At 43.8% G+C, this 22,266-nt stretch overlaps 2 protein-coding genes across 2 annotated transcripts in view; one reads left to right on the forward strand and one right to left on the reverse strand.

Annotated features, from left to right (window-relative positions):
• Positions 1–1,065: 1,065 nt before the first annotated feature.
• LOC308301382 (nuclear factor 7, ovary-like) lies at positions 1,066–2,511 on the reverse strand. The gene has a single exon (XM_080745354.1). The coding sequence runs from the start codon at positions 2,493–2,495 to the stop codon at positions 1,089–1,091; it is 1,407 nt and encodes a 468-aa protein (XP_080601480.1). The 5' UTR covers positions 2,496–2,511; the 3' UTR covers positions 1,066–1,088.
• Positions 2,512–12,989: 10,478 nt separating this feature from the next.
• The window catches only part of fez2b (fasciculation and elongation protein zeta 2b), a 29,916-nt gene continuing 20,639 nt past the window's right edge, over positions 12,990–22,266 (forward strand). The window contains exons 1-2 of the mRNA XM_080745356.1: positions 12,990–13,511; positions 21,763–21,871. Coding sequence (XP_080601482.1) covers positions 13,108–13,511; positions 21,763–21,871 — 513 coding nt within the window. The 5' untranslated portion in view covers positions 12,990–13,107. The remainder of the gene's footprint in view (positions 13,512–21,762; positions 21,872–22,266) is intronic.

Consider the following 22,266-nt stretch of genomic DNA (forward strand, 5'->3'; position numbering starts at 1 on the left):
AAAACGTATGTCCAACTTACACCATCCAATAGGAAAACTCTTGGTAAACACAAAACAAGTATTAGAGCGGTCAGCACAGCTCAAAAGAATAAACACAAAACAAAAATAATAACTTGACTCACTGTCATCTATTAACACTTTCAGCTGATTATATTGTTTCCCATTAATTTCCTGCCTGCTCCTTATCAATATCTTAGAGTGTATTCATCCTTTAAGCTCTTATGCTTTACCTTCAAATCAGTCTGTATGTAAATCAATAATTTGGATAAGTAGGGTCAGAGTTTTAAACAAAATGTTGGTGTCATCGTTTTCCTCGTATAATCGGTCAAATGAAAGTAAAAAGTACAGCATTAGACTAGTATAACAGTCTGTTTATGTGTAGCCTGAACCCCAAACAGTATCATAACCATCACTAGAACCAATACATGTGATCCATAACAACATGACATCACAATGAGGACATTTTGATGACGTCACAGATCAGTGGTCCTCAACCTTCTTTGTTTCACGGCCCACCCATCTGACCCTTTAACACCAAATGCTCATATGGGTGGGCCGTTTATTTGAATGTTCAAACAATCCATTGTGTTCCTGCTAGGATCAATGGCAAGTTGGCAACGTTACCGTTTATGGAGATAACGAAGAAAACTAAAATGTCAAGATTGAAAAAAGAAAAGAGGATGCGAATCACTGCTTTGGGACAGTGGTTCTCAAAGTGGGGTCAGGGAACTCCCGGGGGTCCTTGGGGGGTTCCAGGGGGTCCCCAGCAAAAGTAGTTAATACAGCACCACAATCATTTAAACCACTTTATCCACTTATATGTTGGATATTGAAAAAGCTCCCAACTTAAAAATATCAACATTTTCTTCGAATGATTTCGATTTTTGTTTAAACATAAATCTTCTCTTCTATAGGAACGGGTCCCTGGCAACAAATATCATCAGTTGGGGGTCCTTGACATGAAAAGGTTTGACGACCACTGCTTTAGGAAACAGTCACTGACCACAACACAACCATATAGATTCTATGAGTAATATCCTCCTTTAAAGACTCTCAAGGTCTCCTCCTCATCATCATGTCTAACTGCATTATTCCACAGTTACACTGATCTTCCCAGGTAACATCTTCAGAGAACCTCTAGTGCTAATGTGTGGAAAGAGTGTTTCAGTGAAAGTGTGTGTGAAGGTGTGTATGTGTGTGTTAGTATCAGGATCAGAGAATGACAGCTTTCCTTCATCCCAGTCCAGCTGGACTCTGATCCTCTGAGGTTTCTGCTTCAGTGAGAGAACAGTGACTGACCCTGGTCTGGAGTGTGCTTTGTATTTACCTTTTGATACAAATATTCTCCAGAGTTGACCCTTTCCTACTCCCTTCCTCTGGAAAGACTCTGCTATCACACCCACATCCCAGTCTGCAGTGTCTCCAACCTCAACATCCCAGCTGTGACTCCCTGAGTTAAAGCCCTCAGAAGCCAGAACATTGCTATACTTGTCAAACCTCTCTGGGTTGCGAGGAACTGTCTGCCTTTCTCCACATCTCACACTGGTCAGATCATCAGACAGGGTGTATCTTGGATGGGCAGTGTTGGGGTCCAGAATGACAGGAGTGGAGGAGACAATGTCCTTCATCTTGTTCCAGACTCTGAAGGTCAGGTTTCCCAGGTGTTTGGTCACGTCTATCAGTGGTCCTGAGACCAGCTGTGGGTCCTGCAGTGTGAACTGGACTCTTTCCATTGTGGTCTTGTAGTTCTGCAGGAATGAGATGTGTTCAGCTCTCAGCTCCTCCTCTATGGCTCTGATGTTGTTTGAAAGGGTTAATATGTCTCTGTTCAGAGGCTCAATCTTCTCCTTCATCATCTGGCTCTTCTGCTGCTCTTCCTCCCGCAGTGCAGTGATGGTGGCCTCCTCTTCCTCTTGTAGAAACTGATGCATCTTCTTAAACTCTTCCTTAATCTGTGTCTCTGTGTGCCGGGCCTGGACCTTAACGTGTTTCGCTGTTCGGTCACTTTTCTTTTTAACTTCAGTAAACACCTTCAGTTTCTCCTCTAAAGGCTTCAGTAATCTCTGGACTTCCTCCTTGTGATCCAGAGCAGCTTCATCGATGGGTCTGAAACTGTGGTTGGTGTGTTTTTTAGAATCTCGACACACAACACACACTGGCTGTTGACATTCCAGACAGAACAGTTTGAGTTTCTCAGCATGCAGACTGCAGAGATCCTCAGAGCCTGATGAAGTCCTCTTACGTTTTGAAGCTCTCTGTCTCTCCTGTATGAAGGCCTCACACACGTTCTTCAGAGCCAGGTTACGGGGTAGATGATCTGTTGGATGTATTTCCTTACAAACTGGACATTGCTTCATTCCCTTCTGTCTCCACCATTGCTGCAGACAAGCATTACAGAAGCTGTGGCTACATGACAGGAGAACAGGATCTTTAAAGATGTCATGACACACAGGACAGGAATAATCCTCTACTGGAAGAGACGATGTGGAAGCCATTTAGTCTCTGAGTGAAGCTACAAACACTCTGCTCAATACAGGAAGTCAGTCAGGGTGGTAACACTTCCTCCTCTAGAATGTTCCCTGAAGTTCACTCTCAGTGTGAATGGTGGTTGTTGTTACAGTCCATTCAGCAGCAGGTTCCAGTGGTCTGAGTCAGTATTTTCTCCTGTAGCTGTGGAAAGACAGTCTGTCCTCCTCACTGGAAGTTGTGTTTGATCTAAAGGTCAATCTTATCGTCTCAGATGAGTCTGGCACCTGTTGCAAAGTACACACACAAAATGTATTTGTCATTAATCTTATACACATATAACGTACGCCTCAAACATATTGAATTCGTTTAATGAAATGTATCAGGAGAGTATATCATTTCCTATATAATTAGTATAAACAGGAAACAATAGAGCATGGAGACAGAGGCTACTTAACCCATGCATAAACCCAGAGTAGTGAAACCTGAACATGTCAGTGTAATAAGTGAAAAGCTTCACTCCACGTGTTTTGACTGTAGAAATTATTATACTGTATATTGTTCTTCAGAACACCATTTCATGCACCCTGAGCTAAAAAGGGAAAAAAGGAAAAGAAAAAAAGTGGTTTGATATGAAGTGAATGAGGACAGTAGAAAGCCACTATCTGATATTGATTAGAGTTTTATTGATCACCAAGGGGAAAAATGTCCCTTGCATTAACCACGCTAACTATCCACTGTCCTACATCAGGAATGGACACAGATGCAGATGGTGTCACTCTAAGTGGACAATATTTCAGCTTGTACATCTGTTGTATTTGTCAAGTGAGAAGTGTAAATACCAACCTGTGTGTTTACTGTGTTGTCTCAGGTAGGGTTGTGATCCTGGAGGATTTTAACTGTTCCCTCTCAACGCTCTGATTCCTTAACGCCTCCTATATTTGAAAATAAATAAAAGAAACAGCATTCATTAAAGAAATGTATAAACAAATACAATCACACATACAGTATTGCACACCTCTGGGTTACTTGAGGAGTTCCTAATGGACCCTTACAGGTCTGTAACTCTGAGAGTGTACAAATGGAACCACATGGGCTCTTAGGGGTCCTTTTGCTGTACAAAATAAATGTAAAAAAAAAAAAACATTTGGTCCTTTGGACTGGCACTTTTGCCGTGGAGGCGAGTCTTTTCACCGCCGTTGAAGAGCCATTTCGCCATATAGGCTACCCTCAATGCTGCTGTGGTGACCATTACACACGGCAATCCTAGCCGCAAATTGCAACACTAGATTTTTTATAATCGGATGAACAGAGATGGGAAGTAACGAAGTACAAATACTTCGTTACTGTAACGAAGTACATTTTTCAGTACTTTGTACTTTACTGAGTATTTCTTTTTCTGGGTACTTTTTACTTTTATCCGTTACATTTTAACACAAGTATCTGTACTTTTACTCCGCTACATTTTCAAAACAGGCTCGCTACTTTGGTTTTATGTTAATGTTGCGCCGATGCGTGGCAGATCAAACAAAATGATTAAAGGCCCATACACATTGAGCCGATCCCGGAGCCGAGGCTCCCCGATCAGATTTCGGGATGACCCCCCGGGAAAATCGTTTGGTCGGCCCCGGAATCGGTCTTGGGCTTGAACAGTACCCCGACACGATCGGATTATGTTAATTAGCTTTTTATGACCTCGGGACTCGTCGGGAGCGCTCCCGATAATATCAAAAAAGCTTGATATTCTCGGGTCATCGGGTAGGAATCCTTTACAATTATTGTCGTCTGAATAAGCTCACGGGATTGCTTCAGATAATATGAAGCCAGCTCCTCCCTTTTTTTAGGCTGCGCAGAGTGTAGGCTATTCTGTCACCTCACAATAGAACAGCCTACACTTTTATTATTATTATTAGCCTACTTACTTTTTACTTTAGCCTTCTTTCTCCCTAAAATGTTGTAATCACTTGTTCAAAAACGTTATAGCCTATAGCGTTCTTTTTTTTCCCCTTTTTTTCTTCTGCGCAGTCATTTTGGCCTCAAGGCATGCAGTGTATCACCTCACGAAAGCCTTTCCCCACAACAACACATGGGGATATATAATATCTTATTCATATAATGTAGGTCTAATACTCAAAGTCGGAGACATTCCATTGCATTCCTCTTTTTTTTTTTTTACTTTTACGTGCGGGCTGCGGGCACATCATTGCGCCTCTCGTGCTGTCAGTTTGTTCATTGGTCCTCAAAGAGGACCGCCAGTCCTTGGGGAGTTCCAGGGGGTCCCCAGCTAAATGATATTGAGGAACCTAGGCCTGTCCCTATTCTATATGCTTGGATGAGGTGGTGGGACAGTAAAAAAAAAAGCGAGAGGTTAAACTTTTTTTTTTTCTGCGACTGCACGCCCACAACGGCGAGGTTTGGACATTCATAATTGCTATTAGCTGATAATATATTTGGCTTGGAGTTGTCAAATCATCTTTTACGGCATCACAACGGCAAGGTTTGGTTTGGCACGGCAATGTAGGCTACTAACGTTGGCTGGTAGGTATTCCATGTCGTCTCTCCACTGAAGTAGCAGTATCCAATCCAACATGTCCCGTTCGCAAAGTGAACCCTTTCATCATTATCCATCTTTGTTCAATGGTCCAAAACAGAGCTACCATGACAACAAAGTGACACGTTCTGACAACTGACAACCTATATGAATATGATCTGATCTGTAGGCTTATTGTTTAAAATAACTGAATAGGCTATAAAGTGGAGTGCAAGTGGCTAAATCTCGATATTCCGACGGGGCAGTCATTTGGCGACAAGGCAGTGTATTCTATCACCTCACAAAAGCCTTTCCCCATATATATATATAATATATTTTTTATATTTATAAAAGATAATACCGTAAATCACCATTTGAAACGCCTGTTTCAAATAAGCGCACGGTTCGTATAAGCGCCTGGGCCGTTATTTCTTATTTGCAATTAATATTATCCTTATTATGTTTTATATAAGAGCCCGGGCTATTATTTGTTTGGTTGTTTGGTATTATTTGCTATTTATTCAACTTAACTGGACATTTATGTTGCATGGCAGTGGTGCGCTGAAAACAGCAAATCTAGAAGCTCACAGCAGTGCTGTGACAGCACGTTGCAAGTGCAACGCACCGCACTCACTGTGCGTCGCTAGGGTCATATGTTGCATGACGGTAGTGCGCTGAAAACTGCAAATCTACAAGCTCACAGCCCTGTGGACAGACACTTCTAAAAATGTATATGCTGCCCAGCCGAGCCCAGTCAGCCCAGTGCTACCGTCGGGGAACAGATTGCCAAAGGACTCCAAAAAAAGAGAGAGGAAAAAAGAGTCTGCTGCTCTCTGCGCACTGCTGGATCAGAATAACTCATTACCTGTTGCTGCCTCTTTTTATCCAGTCCGCATTTTGAAGAAGTAATCCATTATTTTGAGGTGCAAGGGGAATGTAGAAGGCTTAATCATAATTCAGTGGAGCTGTTCAGTGGTCATGTCAGCGAGTCAGAACACCGCAGCTGCAGGACTTCTGCGCTAATTGGGTCGTTGGCTCGTTGACTACAGACCTAGATGCGTCTTTGCTGGCATGCGGTAATTGATTATTTTGGAGAAAGATTCCCTTTAGTATAAATAATAGTCCATTTGGTTACCATTTGGTCTCCATCATTAAGCTGGGGATCACCTGGAACACCCTCATTGTCAAAACATTAAACAAATGGCAATTAAACTGACGTTAGATAGCGAATATATTTGTTTAATTTCGTCATTTTAATATTATAAAATCACAACCCATTTCCTTAGAATATATGTATGTAAACATGGTTTCATCTTAAAGGAACCCTTTCTGTACATCTTGTACCCCTGTGGGTCCCGATCCACAGGTTGAGAACCATCTAGTCGCGTCTCTCATGGCACCACCCCCCCGAGATCGTGGGTGGCTAGAATCGCGAGACGTCGGTCTCATTTGTAATGGTCTGAGATATTTCACTTGGCACAGCGGGATATACCGGGCCCGAATTCAAGACAGAGGATCGCTGTCGTTTGAAATGAACACCGATAAACCCCCGGGCACGAGATCTGATCTGACCCAACATCGCGTCTCGTCTGTGGGGCCTTTAAAGCGCTTGATCATCATGCATACAGGCTGCGATGACGCTCTGCTGCTGGCCAGAGTGAGAGATTCACACTGTGTCAAGTAGGCAAGCACCGGTCTATTTACTTCCTGTAACTAGACTAACAAATAAAACTAATCATATAGGCTACATAATAGCCTAATACCTTGTGCTCTTATTTTGAAATCCACGGTTTTCAGAGTCTGGTTTAATTCTACCATCATAACAATGTCATGTAAACCATTCATCTCGCCACGGCTTTCAAACATGTCAACACGACTCACGTGGATGGATTATAAACACAAGACTTTTGCCATGCTGCTCCTGTAATGCACACGTTGGAAATGCGTTCTTTTTTAACCTCCGAGTCCGAAGTTTGGTGAGTCAGTGGCAGTGCTTTTTATCTCATGCTGGATAAAGTGTAGCCCTGAAACGGGCAAGCTAGATAAAGTAGTGTTTCTGTCATGTTCTGTGTGGAAAAAGTGATCTGCACAACTGTAGCTTCGGTCATCTTTGCCTCGCAAAAGCCTTTAGCGTGTCTGTGTGTGTGTGTGTGTGTGTGTGTGTGTGTGTGTGTGTACGCGCACCCTCATGCGCGTGCATGCATGCGTGTGTTTGAATTGATTGATTGAATACTTGATTAGCAGTTCGCATAGCAAAAGCACGACTACAGTAGCCTATATGGCTTGTTTACATTGGGGTCCTCTGACAGACATGGAAAACATCTTAAAGTATAACAGTCAGAAATCTGTCTGTCTGTGGATGTGAGATGTATTATAATTATAATTGAACAATGAAAACGACATTCTTATTAGGAAACCTTATCTGTATTTTAACATCAGTCATGTCAATTGACACTTAAAAAAATGGTTACAAAATCGTGGGATATACATATATTTTTTATAATAATAATGATTGTACTTGGAGAGTCAAATATTATCTAAAACTGGTACTCGGTCTAAAAAAAACACTGCTGCATTTAGATTTCACATTATAGTAGGAAACCAATTCTGGGCCAGTTTTAAGACGTGTGTTTGGTGGGGATCTTTTAATTTTAATATCCTTCAAATTCTAGAAATATACGGTAAAAATACTTTTACTTTTACTTTAAAAGTACTTTTCAAAGCACGTACTTTTTACTTTTTACTTTTGTAATTATTTGGAATGAGTACTTTTACTTTTACCAAAGTCGTTTTTTTCACAAGTACTTTTACTTTTACTTAAGTACAGAATGCGAGTACTTTTCCCATCTCTGCGGATGAATCTAGGGTTGCAATACCTCCCGGTGCACCTGTTTCGAATGATATCAACGCACTTAATGCGAAATATTCACGTGCTTTCAGACTCTTCAATGCAGAAGGTATCCAGGATACTAGGATATCCAGTATCCAAATGCAGAGATATTAGTAGTAAAATGACGACATCTAGTGGTCAACCGCAGAGGAGCGCGAAAATAAAACCTGAGGTGAATCCCAGGCTCGAACCAGATGCCAATTATTCTCTGTTCCCCGGTGTAACGCTCCACGCCACAGACCCCGACGGAGCGGCGCGGTATTGGGCGCCGATGACCCCCGTGAGTCGCCACCGAGGCGAGCGCTAGCGAGCCGAGTTGCCGCGACGAGCGGTGGGAACGGCGCCCAATCCCACTCAGCCGCGTTACCGAGTTATGTGCCGTTATGGACAGAATAGTAAATATTCAGTCCCTCACTATCCACGCCTACCCCACTATCCACGTCAAAGATAAATGCACAAAAAAGGAGTCACATCATCCGTTCATTAGCTCAGTCAGTAGAGCACGGATGCAACAATCCCACGGTTTGGGTTCGATTCCCCTGAGGGGAATAATATTCAAGGTGAGAGATATCGGCGCATGCGTACTTCAAAGTGCACGGAGAACAGGATACCGTGGATACTCCTCCGTGGATACCCAGTGCATACTCTCTGCATTCAAACGTCTGAGAAATGGTGAAAAAGTCGGATTGAATGCGAAGAGAGCAGTCGATAGGCAGGCAATGCATCAAAACGTTATTTTGCTATCTGATTGTATTAAACGACGTCAAACTCACCAATATTGCGGCTCTATGGAAAGCTTGGAATTTACTCTTGCTATCTGCAAAGTGTTTGTTTCTGAAAAATCCACCGTATATTTGTTATGATTTATTTTCTGTCAAGAAATCCGAGCAGACATGGTTTATTTTCTAGTGTTGAACTTCGGAAGCGCTTGTCTTCTATAACGCCATGTCCCGCTGCCTCCTGCATAATGTGACATTTAGAACCAGGTGATCACAGGACCGTTGAAGGATTTTCCACAAGCGCTTCCAAACTACAGGACTTATAAAAAATTATCACCTGAACTAGGGTGACCATACGTCCTCTTTTGCCCGGACATGTCCTCTTTTAGGGGGCTGTCCGGCCTGTCCGGGGGGGTTTTATAGATTCCTTCAAATGTCCGGGGTTTCGCGCATATCAGCGTTAAATCATGGGCATTTACAATGCACGTTCAGTGGTTCGTTTGTAAACACAGCGTGAAAGACGGATTTCCACCCCTTAACCCCGGAACGTGTATTATTCATACTACTCTGCTGTCTCCGCTGCGATCCCTCCCTCCCTCCCTCGTTCAGATGCGTCGCTGTTCAGACCAGACTCAGAGCAGAGCTCGGCAGCTTGCGCTGCGCAGAGCCGATTCAGCCGAACGATAGCACTGCAAACGCAATTAATGCTGGTTTACACTGATGAAATGCACGACAAGTGCCAGTGTTTTCGTCTTGGTGACCAAATGAGAAGCAGAGCGTTCACTCTGCAGTCTGCATTAAAAGCTGGCACTTCTGTGTCCATTCCATCACAACTAAAGGTATTTAGACACTGCAAAGTACAAGACAGTCTGTGCGAGGTGAGAGCTCTTCTGCTAACTAAATTGACAGAATATGTTTTTGTTGTAGGCTACAACCTTGTAAAGCTGAAGATACGGTGGTTTGAAGAAACCACCGTATATTTTATTTAGTTTCTTTGTAATACAAAGCTGAACGTTCATACAGGAGTCAAGAGCACTTTAAATCAGTGGATCTGTAAAGGGTCAATTTGGAACCCCCTCAAAAATAAATACATAACTAATAATATTAGTGGTATAGGGCAGTGGTTCTCAACCTGTGGGTCGGGACCCAGGGGGGTCTCCAAATTATTTTGAGGGGTCCCCAGATGATTAACTTGATGTGCAACATTGTTTTCTCACTCAACAGTATGAGTACCTCTAAAATGGCAAATTAAACAAATATTAGAGGCAGAAATTGTGAAAATAGCCGATCTAACAAGCATGTAGATCTGCTATTTTCTCAATAGAATAGAATTATACAAAATGTAATGACTCAACTGTAGTGTTTGTGCTCGTAAGGGTGGAGGGGTCTCTTGTTTAAATATGATTATTTTGGGCTAATATATATGTGTGCGTGCGTGCGTGCGTGCGTGCGAACGTGCGTGCGTGCGTGCGTGCGTGTGGTATGCCGGGTAGAGTGTCCTCTTTTTGGGGATTCAGAATATGGTCACCCTAACCTGAACCAAATTTCTTGGATAGAAAGTAACTCATAACATGTCTACTGTGGATTTTTCTGAAACAAACACTTTGCAGATAGAAAGAGTAAATTCCAAGCTTTCCATAGAGCCGCAATAATGGTGATTTGAAGTCGTTTAATACAATCATAGCAAAAAAACTGTTTTGATGCATTGGATCCCTATGGGAGGTATTGCAACCCTAGATTCATCCGATTATAAAAAAAATCTAGTGTTGCAATTTGCGGCTACGGCTATCCTATGCACTCCATAATTATCACATCAAGACAGACCCTAGAGCTTTTGGAATCAGGTGCGTCCACTCCAAATCATTTTGATTTGGAAGACTATCATACTACTGCTATGTTTTATGGTGAAGAAGTAGCCATAAATCATAACTCTTGTAGAGATAGTTTAAATTGGGACGTTTAACTCTCAACAAAATGTCCCAAATTATATAAACTACCTCTACAAGAGTTATGATTTATGGCTAGTGAACAAGGTTTGTGAAATCTGTTTTTCTCAGAACATGTACAAATGCTTTAATGCTTAATATAAGGTGCTTAATCAGTAGGATGTTAACTCTTAATTTGGAATCTTTGTTCAGTTTATTAGTCCGTATGTTTCAATAGATTTGTGTTTGAATCCCGTCTGTTCTTGGACGCCATTGTTTTCCGACTTTCAGACTATCAGAGAAACGAAAGTAAAAGTCAGTCAGACTCGAATAAATCCATATGGCCTATACTAACGTGTCCATGTACAAAGACAGTCGCATACAGACGGTAAAGAAATTACTTGGTGAATCAAATGTCCTTATTAACAAATAACACTATATTCTCTTTCAAACATATATGAACTTTAGACACACAAACAAACCTCTGACTCCCGCCGCCTCTGTTGTGGTGCAACCACCAACTGTTACTGTGTCCCCCTGGCTGCAATGACACCACACTATTAGTTCCGGGCTGATTCAGAAACATAACTAACAACAACTCCAGTCCTCCCACACAGTGGCAACGAAACAATAACACTTTCCAAGAATTATATCCAAACCATTCAAACTAATATAATAATAATAATGATGGCACTTAAATCAAGTCTTACTTTGAGTTGTCCAATAAGTTTCATGTTGATTTAACAAGAGATCAAGATCTAGTTAGAACAGTCACATTTGTTTGAGAATAAGAACTTTGCATGTAGCAAATTTAGCAAATTAATCAGTTCATTAGTTATGTCTGTTTATATACTGTATGACCATGTACAAATCAATCTTTTGTTTGTTAACAAGCATGTCGTTTAGAACACATGCAGCATGTATGCACTGCCACAAGGTGTCACTGTAGCACAAGGTCAGGTAGAACCATAATGACCATCATGTTAAAGGAGTAGTTCACCCCCAAAATGACTTTTTTTTCCTCCTATAGTGTGTGCCAGCGGCTACGTCATTGTAGTCCTTAGCGGCCATTTCTTGGGTCAAAACACAGGTGTTTCAATTGTTTGATTGCATAGAACTAATGCTATAGTCTAATCAGAACACCTGTGTAAGGCTGTGTTTATCCAAGAAATGGCCGCTCTTAGAACTACATTTGGCACACCCTATTGATTATAGTCACACCATGGAGACTTGAGTGTTTATTTATCTGGCCCCCTGGTTTACAACTTCTAACGACGCTGAGTTGGATCAAGCGGACTTCACAATGCTCAACACACCGACTCTCTTATAGTGTGTGCCAACGGTGACGCAATTGTAGTCCTTAGAGGCCATCTTTTGGGTAAAAACACAGGTGTTTCAATTGTTTGATTGCATAGAACTATTGCTTTACTCCAATCAGAACACCGGTGTAAGGCTGTGTTGACCCAAGAAATGGCCGCTCTTAGAACTACATTTGGCACACCCTATAGACCCATTTCTTGTTTACAAACATTGAGACTAAATGCACAGGTGACTGTATCATGTAATCAATTCCCAACAATCCCCAAACCTGTTGTTTTGGGGAGCGCTGGTTTCATTGGCTCAATTGGTACCGACCTGCGCGCACATCCAGGTTTTTACCAGTGTAATATAGCCGACTCTTATAGCTCGCTCGGTGGTGTCTCACGTCACGTGGCTCAAGTCTGCTTGAGACGGCGCACCTCCGTCATCTCCACCAAAAACAAGCGCTCCTTCACAAGAAACTAACGTGGTTTTAGGATTCATGTGAGGTACACACATCCAGTCCAGGATTTCAACCTTTATTTTTTACAGTCAGGGGGCGGCATAGCTCAGGGGTAGGGAAACCGTTATTAGAGTACGAAGGGTTCCCAGTTTGTCGAAGAGTCCTTGAGCAAGACTCTGAACCCCTAATTGCTCCCGGTGAGTAGGTTGGTTCCTTGCATGGTTTCCTCCGCCACCGGTGTATGAATGTGTGCGTGAATTGGTGAATGTAATGCACAATCTATGTAAAGCGCTTTGGATAAAATCGCTATATAAATGCACCATTTACCATTTACAGTCCATCTATGGTTTCAACAGCCTCCGCTCCACCTGACCACCTCCACAGTGCGATCCAGTCCAGGGTTTCAACAGCCTCCTCCTCTCCACCTCCACAGTGCGATCCAGTCCAGGGTTTCCACAGCCTCCGCTCCACCTCCACCGTCCAATCCAGTCCAGGGTTTCACAGCCTCCTCCTCTCCACCTCCACCGTCTAATCCAGTCCAGGGTTTCACAGCCTCCTCCTCTCCACCTCCACCGTCTAATCCAGTCCAGGGTTTCACAGCCCCAGTCAGTCCAGCGTCCACCAGTCAGACAGTCAATCAGTCGGGACTCCACGGTTCTCTCAGCCGACCACAGAGCATCGTCCGCGGGGGGAGAGAACAGGCTGTCAGCCCCCTGGTCGCTCCGAGCCCTTCTTCCCTTCCCTTCCCCGGGCGGTCGGTGGAATACCTTCAGCCAGCCAGACAGAGTCTCAGCCAGTCAGTCAGTCAGTCAGTCATGGCGGCTCCGTTGGCCCACTTTGACGAGGACTGGCAGGACTTCAACGAATTCAAGCCGTCCTCGTTGTCTGAGGACGACGAGGAGTCGGAGGCTTCGGAGGACCGGCTCAACTCCAACCCCAACAACCACCGCCACGCAGCAGCCGCCCACAGCGACCCTCCGCCGGGCCTCCGGCAGGACGACGACCGCTCCTCCTCGCTGTCCCTGGACACCAGCTCCCTGGCCGGGGAGGAGGAGGACGACGGGGGGTCCGCGGACCTTTGCAGCTTCAGGTCCGTGGAGGACCTGGTGCACGACTTCGACGACAGGCTTACCGTGTGCTTCGGCGACTACGGCGCCGCCACGGAGAGCATCGCGCCCGTCAAGCCCTTCACCGAGGCCGGCTTCCTCAGAGACGACGGGTGGGTAAAACGGAGCGGGTGTTCCTGGGGGATTGTTTTCTCCACATTTTGGAACCCTGGAGATGTTTTATTGTGCGTTTATGTGGCATTTCGGTCATCTCAAATACACACAAATAAACGTAGGCTACACAGGGTTCCGAAAATGGCTTTTATTTAGTCTGCAGACTGGTTTGTCGTGGGTTGTTGTTGTTGTTTTTGTGAGCCTTAATTTAAGACACTCTGTGCTTAAAGTGGGGGTCCGCCGGGGGGGTCCCCCAGGCCAGACGGGTCCGCGATGGGTCCCCACACTCCCCAGCAATACACGAGGGACAGTTTGAAGCCACGTAGACGTGTTGTCTTTGGTCGGATATTATATTGATCGGTTATTTATTTCCAAAAAGACTGTTGACCAAATCGTGCCGAGATGTTTGTTGACACATATTTTAGGGGGTCCCCCAGTCAGTGGTTTAGAATAGAATCAGATGTGTGTGTGTGTGTGTGTGTGTGTGTGTGTGTGTGTGTGTGTGGGGGGGGGGGGGGGGTCCGCAGCCAAATGCATGGGGGTGGGAGGGAGGTGGGGCCCGGGGGTCCTTGGTATGCATGGAAGTGTGTGAGAACAAGCAGTGCTTTATGGATGAGGCTTTGAGTTTGAGCAGGTTTAACTTTTAACCTTAGCGACGTTAGTAGTACCCTACGGTAGAAGAGCAGCCCGGGATGCGTCAGTGATGCCACGGCTAAGCGACCGTGTAGCGGAAGTGCTTCACAGAGTCACTTGTTGAACCTACAAGTTAAATATTAGGATTATCTCTATTACAATATAATATGTACCTTTTATTATGTACGTTAGTCCCCCCCCCCCTCCCCTCCCATGTGCGTTTGGGCCCTTGAACAGTCAATCAAAAAAACTGTCATAGTATAAATTATTGTCAAACTTCTTTTATCAACGAATCGACACACATTTTTATTTTATTTTATAATCAACTGATTCGATTCACCACTTAACCATAATTCTTAGTTACACAGTGGTGGGGTACACAAATAGTGTAAATAGCCGATCTACAAGCTCACAATGCGTCACATTAGGATGCGTTGTGAGCTTGTAGACAAGGTATCTTATCTTCACTGATAAGTGAAGATAACTGTTCACTGTTAATTAATCGTAATCTAGGCAAAAGATTTTAAATAATCCTGATATTGACATGAATTCCTCCTATCATCCAGCCCATGGTGTTGCGTGTGACATCAGTGTCTTATCCTTGGTATCTGTACCTATTAGCCAGTGAGCTAGCTGTTAGCTAGCCCACTGAGCTCAATCAGTGTTGTACAAACATTCAGACTGACTTGCGCAAATTTGTACAGATTCAGAACTGGACTTAGCTCTGGTCCCGAGCTAAACTGGACTGGACTCATGGTTCCATGTGGACTGGAGTCATGTTCCATGAGTGCAGAGAGGAGGCAAATGAAGACAGCTTCTGTCTTGTGTCACCTTCCACTAGTAAATACACAACTGGAACTGACTTAACCCTTGAAAGGACAACTTTGTTACAACAATGGTTCATATTTTAGATTGTAATTAGAGAAAAGAAGAGATTAGTGTTAAAATGTTTTAATTTACTGCTTTCTATTGTTTTAGCCATTTTAATGTTTCAGTGGAGGGGGGCATGCGTACATGTGGCTAAATGTCTTTTTAGACACAGTCTTTTTAGCCCATTCCCAAGATGCACCGCAATCTTTCATGGGCAGATGACGTGACTTATGGAGGCTAGTAGTGTTACTGTAAATAGTAATAAAATAATTGACTGATTATTGAGTCTAAAAATACATATTTTTCCACTTGTATGCACCCACTGAAGTAAAAATCGCTAAAACGATAGAAAGCAGTAAATGAAAACATTTTAACACTCATCTTTTCTTTTCTCTGATCTAAAATAGGAACCCAAAACAAAGTTGTCCTGAGGCATATTCTACAAATGTCTTCTAAAGCAGCGGTTAGGTCCCCCAAATGTATATACGTGGACCGCCCATCTGAAAACGTCGACATATCTGCTTTGGTTAGCGTGGTAACGACGTAGGCGGCACGACCTTTCTCTCTTTATGTGTTCTTCAAATTCTTCATTTTCCTCTGACTTCACAGATAGGACCTTGTGAACCCATTTTCTGCCATGCTGTGAGATGCAGTATGCCTTCATATATTGTTGCCTTGCTTGTTTCTGTCCATGTACTGAGGCATCCCCCCAAAGTGCTAGGAGATTGTTGCTCTCTGTCCACTGAATGCTGCTCGCCATGTAGTGTAAAACACTGAACTATTGTTTTATTTTCATTACACCCCTTGCACTATTGTAAATCAAAAGGCAATTCTCGTGCTCTGTAATGAAGTCGGTGGTGCTCGGGTCGCGCGGCAAGTGATGCTTTGGACAGTTAGATATGCGACTTGGGTTGTTAGACCAGGTTACTGCATTCAGACCGAGACACATCATTAGAAATCAGATCTGAAACCCCCTCTGCAAGTGGCTCAAGTCGCATTTGTAAAAATCTGATTCCATGTGACTTATTTGTATTTAGACTTGTTTAAACAAATCAGATTCCTATCTGGATGTGTAGTGGCACAGGTCTGATTCAGGCTGGATTTGGCTGCCAGTGTAAATGGGGCCTCAGAGGTCAGGCTTTAGTTACGTGCCAGTGTCATGCACTGAAAAATAGCAGATCTATAATGTCACAATGTGTGGCAGAGATTCATACAGTTGCTGTCAATTCTTTTTTGATGTCCTCAAAAGTATGGTATTACAAACCTGTGTGAGAGAGAGAGAGGAGATATTTAATGATTCCACCTGAACTGGTATGGCATCAAGTCAGGCTGCAGGTGATTTATTTTATCATGGATCATTTGTAATGTTTCCTACACACACAGACCTGAAGTGTTTATGGTGGATATTTCTCCCACCACAACACAGAGCTGAAGTAGTGCACTTTGTTCTGTAATTGCCCTCCAAAGGCCAAGCGTGTCTGTCTGCCAGAGAGCCCATTAAAACCACTGATCCATAGAGGATATTTTAATCGTGCATCCCTGTAGGCCTACCATTATTCACCACTGCGTCTATCCATGTCGTCCTACAATGTACTTGTAGATCAGCTGTCATCACTATTTCTTTCTCTCTAAGTCTTTATCCCACGATTGTGTAACCCATGTCTCACCCAGTGCTCCTGGGCTCTGCTCTCCCTCTGCCAACCTGGGGAGAGCCCCGAACTGAGCTCATGCTTCCTTCAGTGAATGAGGAGTGAGTCTTATCACCTTACAGGGGGGAGCTTACCCGGTTGGACGTAGCATGTGGAAGGAACACGTTATTCCAACCCGTTCATTTCCCCTCCATCAGGCACCCTGGCTGGCAGTATAGACCAGGATTGCTATATGTTTTTGTGAGGAGACACAGGGAGAGCATGCAAACTCCACACAGAGAGGCTACCTCACCTAGGCAATATGCGTCCTTGGCTTCCCCCGGCGGGAATCGATCCCAGGACCTTCTAGCTGTGAGGCGACAGCACTACTGACTGTGCCACCGTGCCCCCTCTGGTATTATAAAGATAGGCAACGACATTCTCCCAAACCCCACCCTGCCAGCGTGTGATTGGCTGAAGTCCCTTTGAGCACCATTCCTCGGATGCAGAAGCAGTCCCCTCGTTGGGAGCGTGTCGCTATTTCTACATGTTATCTTTTTGACAACCAAACTCAACCCCTAACCCTAACCTTAACCTCCGTGGGGTGTAGCGAGATTTCCCCATATATTCTATCGCCATAAAAAAAAGTTGTCCGCGGTGTCTGAAAAAAAGTGGCACCATCAGGATGCGAACCCTGTATGCATTGATTGGGAGCGCTGGTCCTAGACCACTAAACTACGGAGACCACAGTGCTGGGTTGTTGCGTTCAGTCTGTATTAGTAGGAGAGGAAAAGCCTCGCGTAGGGGGGGAGCCTTGTGTGGTTGTCATTCAAAGCGACGTCAGCCAATCACAAACCGGGACTAGGGAGAATGAGGTTGCCTTTCACTATTAGGCCCCCCTCCGTCATCACTATTTTGAAGATGTTTATGAAATCTTAGCCTATAGGCACACACATTTAGATAGATTCTTCTCACAACAAAATGTAGTCGCACACTAAGGATGAAGGCTGGTGGAGTGTGTAGAGATGTTGCTGGTTGGAAGAAGAGGGACATGGTGTATCCAGGGTTACTTAAGAGACAGAGGAGGAGGAGAAGGGAATGACAGGCCAGAAGCCTGCTGCGGCTGTAGCTGGAAGAGCAGCGCTGGCCTGGGTGCTGCCGTCGCCAGAGCCTTTTCTGTCTGACTGTCATGCCTGGCAACCACAGTGACAGTACTGGCATGGATGCGTGTGTCACGACAACTAATAGTTTTAACTTTAATAAGACTAATCCATTTTGAGGATTCAAAAAAATACATATTTTTTGTGTGTGTCGAGTCGTTGATACTTGCTTCTTGATTATTTGGTTACAAGTTGGTTATTGTTATTGGTTCTAATTAAATATTGGTTTAAATGTTGTTTTCGATATAATTTTGGTTAATTTTGTGCATGGCATGCACTCGCCTGCTGAAGTACACGTGCAGTCGTGCACATGTGTGTATAATCGTACACGTCACGTGCATGTGTTGTCCCGCTCTGGCACACAGTGGCATAACTAGAGGGACGCACGCACGCACACACACACAAGTGTCGCACACACACACACACTCCTTCCTGGCAGCCTCTGTCCTATTTAGAACACATCTCTCAAACTGTGTGTGACTGAGCACCTCAGGGTGAAATCTGGACAAATGGAACTTATATAGTGTGTGTGTGTGTGTGTGTGTGTGTGTGTGTGTGTGTGTGTGTGTGTGTGTGTGTGTGTGTGTGTGTGTGTGTGTGTGTGTGTGTGTGTGTGTGTGTGTGTGTGTGTGTGTGTGTGTGTGTGTGTGTGTGTGTGTGTGCGCGCGCACGTGCGTGTGAAACAGTGTGTGCATGTGAACAGTGTGTCTGCATTGATGCAGAGTCATTTTGACACACGGCCTCACAGCGCCTTGCATCCACTGTTGCCATGTCTGCTTATTATAAGCGTCATTGGGCTTGTTTTTTTCCCCCTGTAAAGTTACTTGTAAATTATTGGTGGTCTGCAGGTTCTTTGGGCTTGTTTTGTAACCCTCAAACGAGTGACTTGTGACTGTGAGCTTGAAGATCTGCTATTTTCAAAGAGTCGATGCATAAATGCATCTAGGTTCAAAGAGCTTGCGTGGCCTAATGGCCTTCTTTTGGGCTTGTCTTCATAGTTGCTTATTTCTCTTGCAGAATCTGCGAAAAACACAAAATGACTTTTCAGCTGGATCTCTTCTCCACTAGTCCCACCCTTTTTAGTCTAGTTCTCATTTGTTCGTCATTTTACGTCATAGTTTTAGTTGACAAAATCAACACTGTTTCGATCATTTGGTCACCTGATTCAGATCAGAAATATTGTGTCGTTTTGAAGCTGGCAATTTATAATTTAGGCATTAATAGCAATAATACATATAAAAATACATGTATGGTTATTGAGGGTAGTAGACAAGTGCTACGTTAAGTGTTGGGCTAAGGTGGAGTCTGAAGAGGCGAGTCTGCAGGCCACGGTGGAAGCTAGTAGGGAGTGAGTCTGCCATTCTAAGTGCGACAGGGAGTTTATTCCACAGTTTGGCCAATGTAGCGTGACATCATGCACTAGATGACCCACACAGACACTCTTTCTATGGTAGTTTTTTCCTTCAGTCTTGACTCTTTCCCTGTTGAAGTCGGGGCCTGTGGGAAAGCCTTGGAGCAGAAAGACAATCATTATATTTCCCATGAGGAGTGAGAGCATAGAAGGCAGCACGCCAACTGTGAGCTCCTTTGAGTACGTTTGGGCTGTAAAAAAAAGAAATACGAAAAGAAATGCCTGTATATGGAATATATGGAACAAAACAAAAACAGACCTTGGGCTACAGTCAGTGTGTGGCCTCGTGGTTAGAGTGTCCGCCCCTGAGACTGGGACTGAGGTTGGGGTTCGATCCCCGGCTACGTCATACTCTACCAAAGACTATAAAAACGGGACCCAGTGACAAAAGTATCAGGTAAACAAGAGACACAAGCAATGAGGACCCAGTTAACACAGATGGCCGAGTAGTGGCGCACTCGTCTCTTCGTTCTGATGTGCACTTTTCTCGTCAAGCATGCATCGAAAATGGTGGATCTTGTTTGTAGATCTGATTATTGTGTACGTCGGGTGGAAACCTCATACAGTATGTCCAAAACTATTAACGTTTTTAGAATTCAAGTTCAAAAGTAGCAGATCTACAAGCTCAAAACGAGTCGCTTCGAGCCACGTTTTGAGCTTGTAGATCTGCTACTTTTGATGTTTGTGTGACGCTGTGCTGTGATCAAGTAGGGCGTTTATTCACGGAAAGAAGCTGCATAAAGTGAAAGATATGGTGATAAGAGGTTTCTGCCCGACAGCTCGGGCCCAACCCAGTCAGGCAGAAGCCCTGTCTGTCTGTGGGCTGTAGAAAGTTACCTAATATTTTGTTGAAAGCCGTGAAACGACAAATTCTGAACAGAACTGTTATTTTTTATTATTGGCCAGTTTGTGGCCAATAATACCATCATGCCACCATCTCTGAAGATGACAAATTGACAAAAGTAACAAATATTATCCTAATTATATCATTAAAACAACCATGTTCAATAAGTGTTAAATGGCTTTATATTATGAATAGTACTGTAATCATTTGTCTTGATTTGTTTTAAACATGACGTCACGGCTGTAGAGACATAGCCCCGTTAGTGGGCTGGCTGTATGCAGTGTTTCTCAAATGGTGGTACGTGTCCAAAATACACTGATGATTGTGCTGTCAAACAATTAAACTCTATGGAATCTATGAACAGGTTGTGGGGGTCCCTGCTTCATCTCTCTCTCTCTCAACTAAGGGGTCCTTGGCCTGAAAACGTTGAAGATCCCTGCTGTAGAGAGACTGGGCATGGCTGTGTGTCGTGGATGGGGTGAAGAGCAGGGGCGTCAATTGGGTATGGCAGGGGTATGCAGCTGCCATACTCTGGGTCCAGGGGGGAAATAAAAGTTATAAATAAATATAAATCCATGAATGTCTCTTTGTTGAAACCGTAGAAACCTGGGTAAAAAACTGTCTTTCAGATATTGTGAAAATAGCTGCGAGGTGTTTTGAGCATGTAGATCGTCTATTTTCACAATATACCCTGTTATACAAAATGTAATGCCTCTTTTCCATGAGGACCCCCATCTTTGCCATACCCTAGCTTTTGCTGAACTGACGCCACTGGTGAAGAGGTCAGAGAGAGAAAAAGGGAGGGAACGCGCAACCAAGCGAACTCCGCTGACTAACGCTGTGTCACACTGATAAGAGTCAGACAGGAAACGCTCTCCCCCGCACAGCCAGTTCCTGTGTCTCTGCTCGTTTGCATCTCCTCCTCTCCCCGTTTTAACCCATTCAGAACGGGTACACATTATTGTGTATCATTATTTTATGCTTTAACTATTGAAGAATAGCAGATATACAAGCTCACAGCGCGGCACCGAGTGCTGCGCTGCGAGCTTGTAGATCTGCTATTTTTAAAAAATCGTAAAAATTTGAATTTTGACCCGATTCTATAAGTGTCTTTTGAATCCTATGATTTTTTGAAAAGCCTTATGTTTCTATGTCAGCAATCTGGCCAGCCATCGTCAAAGAAAAGGTCCTTTTCACTTAACTGGAGCTCAGTTAAGCCTCGAACAGAGTCGTAGTGCGGTGTAGTCTTTTTGAGCGTTAACGTTGTAGTTTTATGACTCAAAAAGACTACACCACACTACACCCGACTCTGTTCGAGGCTTTAGTCTGTTCTTGAGAGACTACTATGTCAGTGGTGCTCAAACCTTTTCATGTGAAGGACCCCCAAAATGATATATATTTGGCCATGGACCCGCATCTCAAGATATTTAGTTCCAGGGTCCCCCCAGAAGCAAGATTTGAGTTACAAACGTTCACTTTGAAAATACATTTATTTGCACACATTTTCACGACTTTTTCAAAAATAGCAGATCTACAAGCTCGCAGCGCGGCACGCTTGTATATCTGCTATTTTTCACTGGTTAAAGCATTCCATAATTCTAAGCCTAAATGGGGTTTAATCACCGCCACTGTTATTTTAGTTCTGATGTTTGCTGACCCAGTCCATTGACGTTTCCTTCCATTCCTTGTGTGTGTCTCTCTCAGGGTGTGGAACGCTCTGACTGATAACTATGGCAACGTGATGCCTGTGGACTGGAAGACCTCGCACACACGCTCCTTACACCTGCCCATCCTCAACCTGAGGCCGCACGAGGTACCACACAGATGTTACACACACACACACACACACACACGCACACACACACACACACACACACACACACACACACACACACACACACACACACTCTTCAATTCAAAGGGCTTTATTGGCATGAGAAAACATAGGTTTACATTGCCAAAGCAGATACAATACAATACAATCAGAAACAAAATATGTACAAGTGAAAGGAGTGTAACTGTTCATGCACCAGTAAGACTCCATAATCGGGAGATAAGCGACCGTCACGTCGCATACACAAACTTTAGAAGGCAATCATAGCCAATCAGGAGGGAATATAGGAAATTGGACAGATCCATGTTGATGACATGACTGTAGAGATACTGTGTATCGCTTTGTGTGATTTTAGGCCAAAATCTGTAGCAGCA

This window comes from Nannobrachium achirus, assembly GCF_963921795.1.
Source record: "Nannobrachium achirus genome assembly, chromosome: 16".
Lineage (NCBI taxonomy): Eukaryota > Metazoa > Chordata > Actinopteri > Myctophiformes > Myctophidae > Nannobrachium > Nannobrachium achirus.

Excerpts from the sequence above, each read along its gene's own strand:
- LOC308301382 (XM_080745354.1), bottom strand. The coding sequence starts at position 2,495 with ATGGCTTCCACATCGTCTCTTCCAGTAGAGGATTATTCCTGTCCTGTG.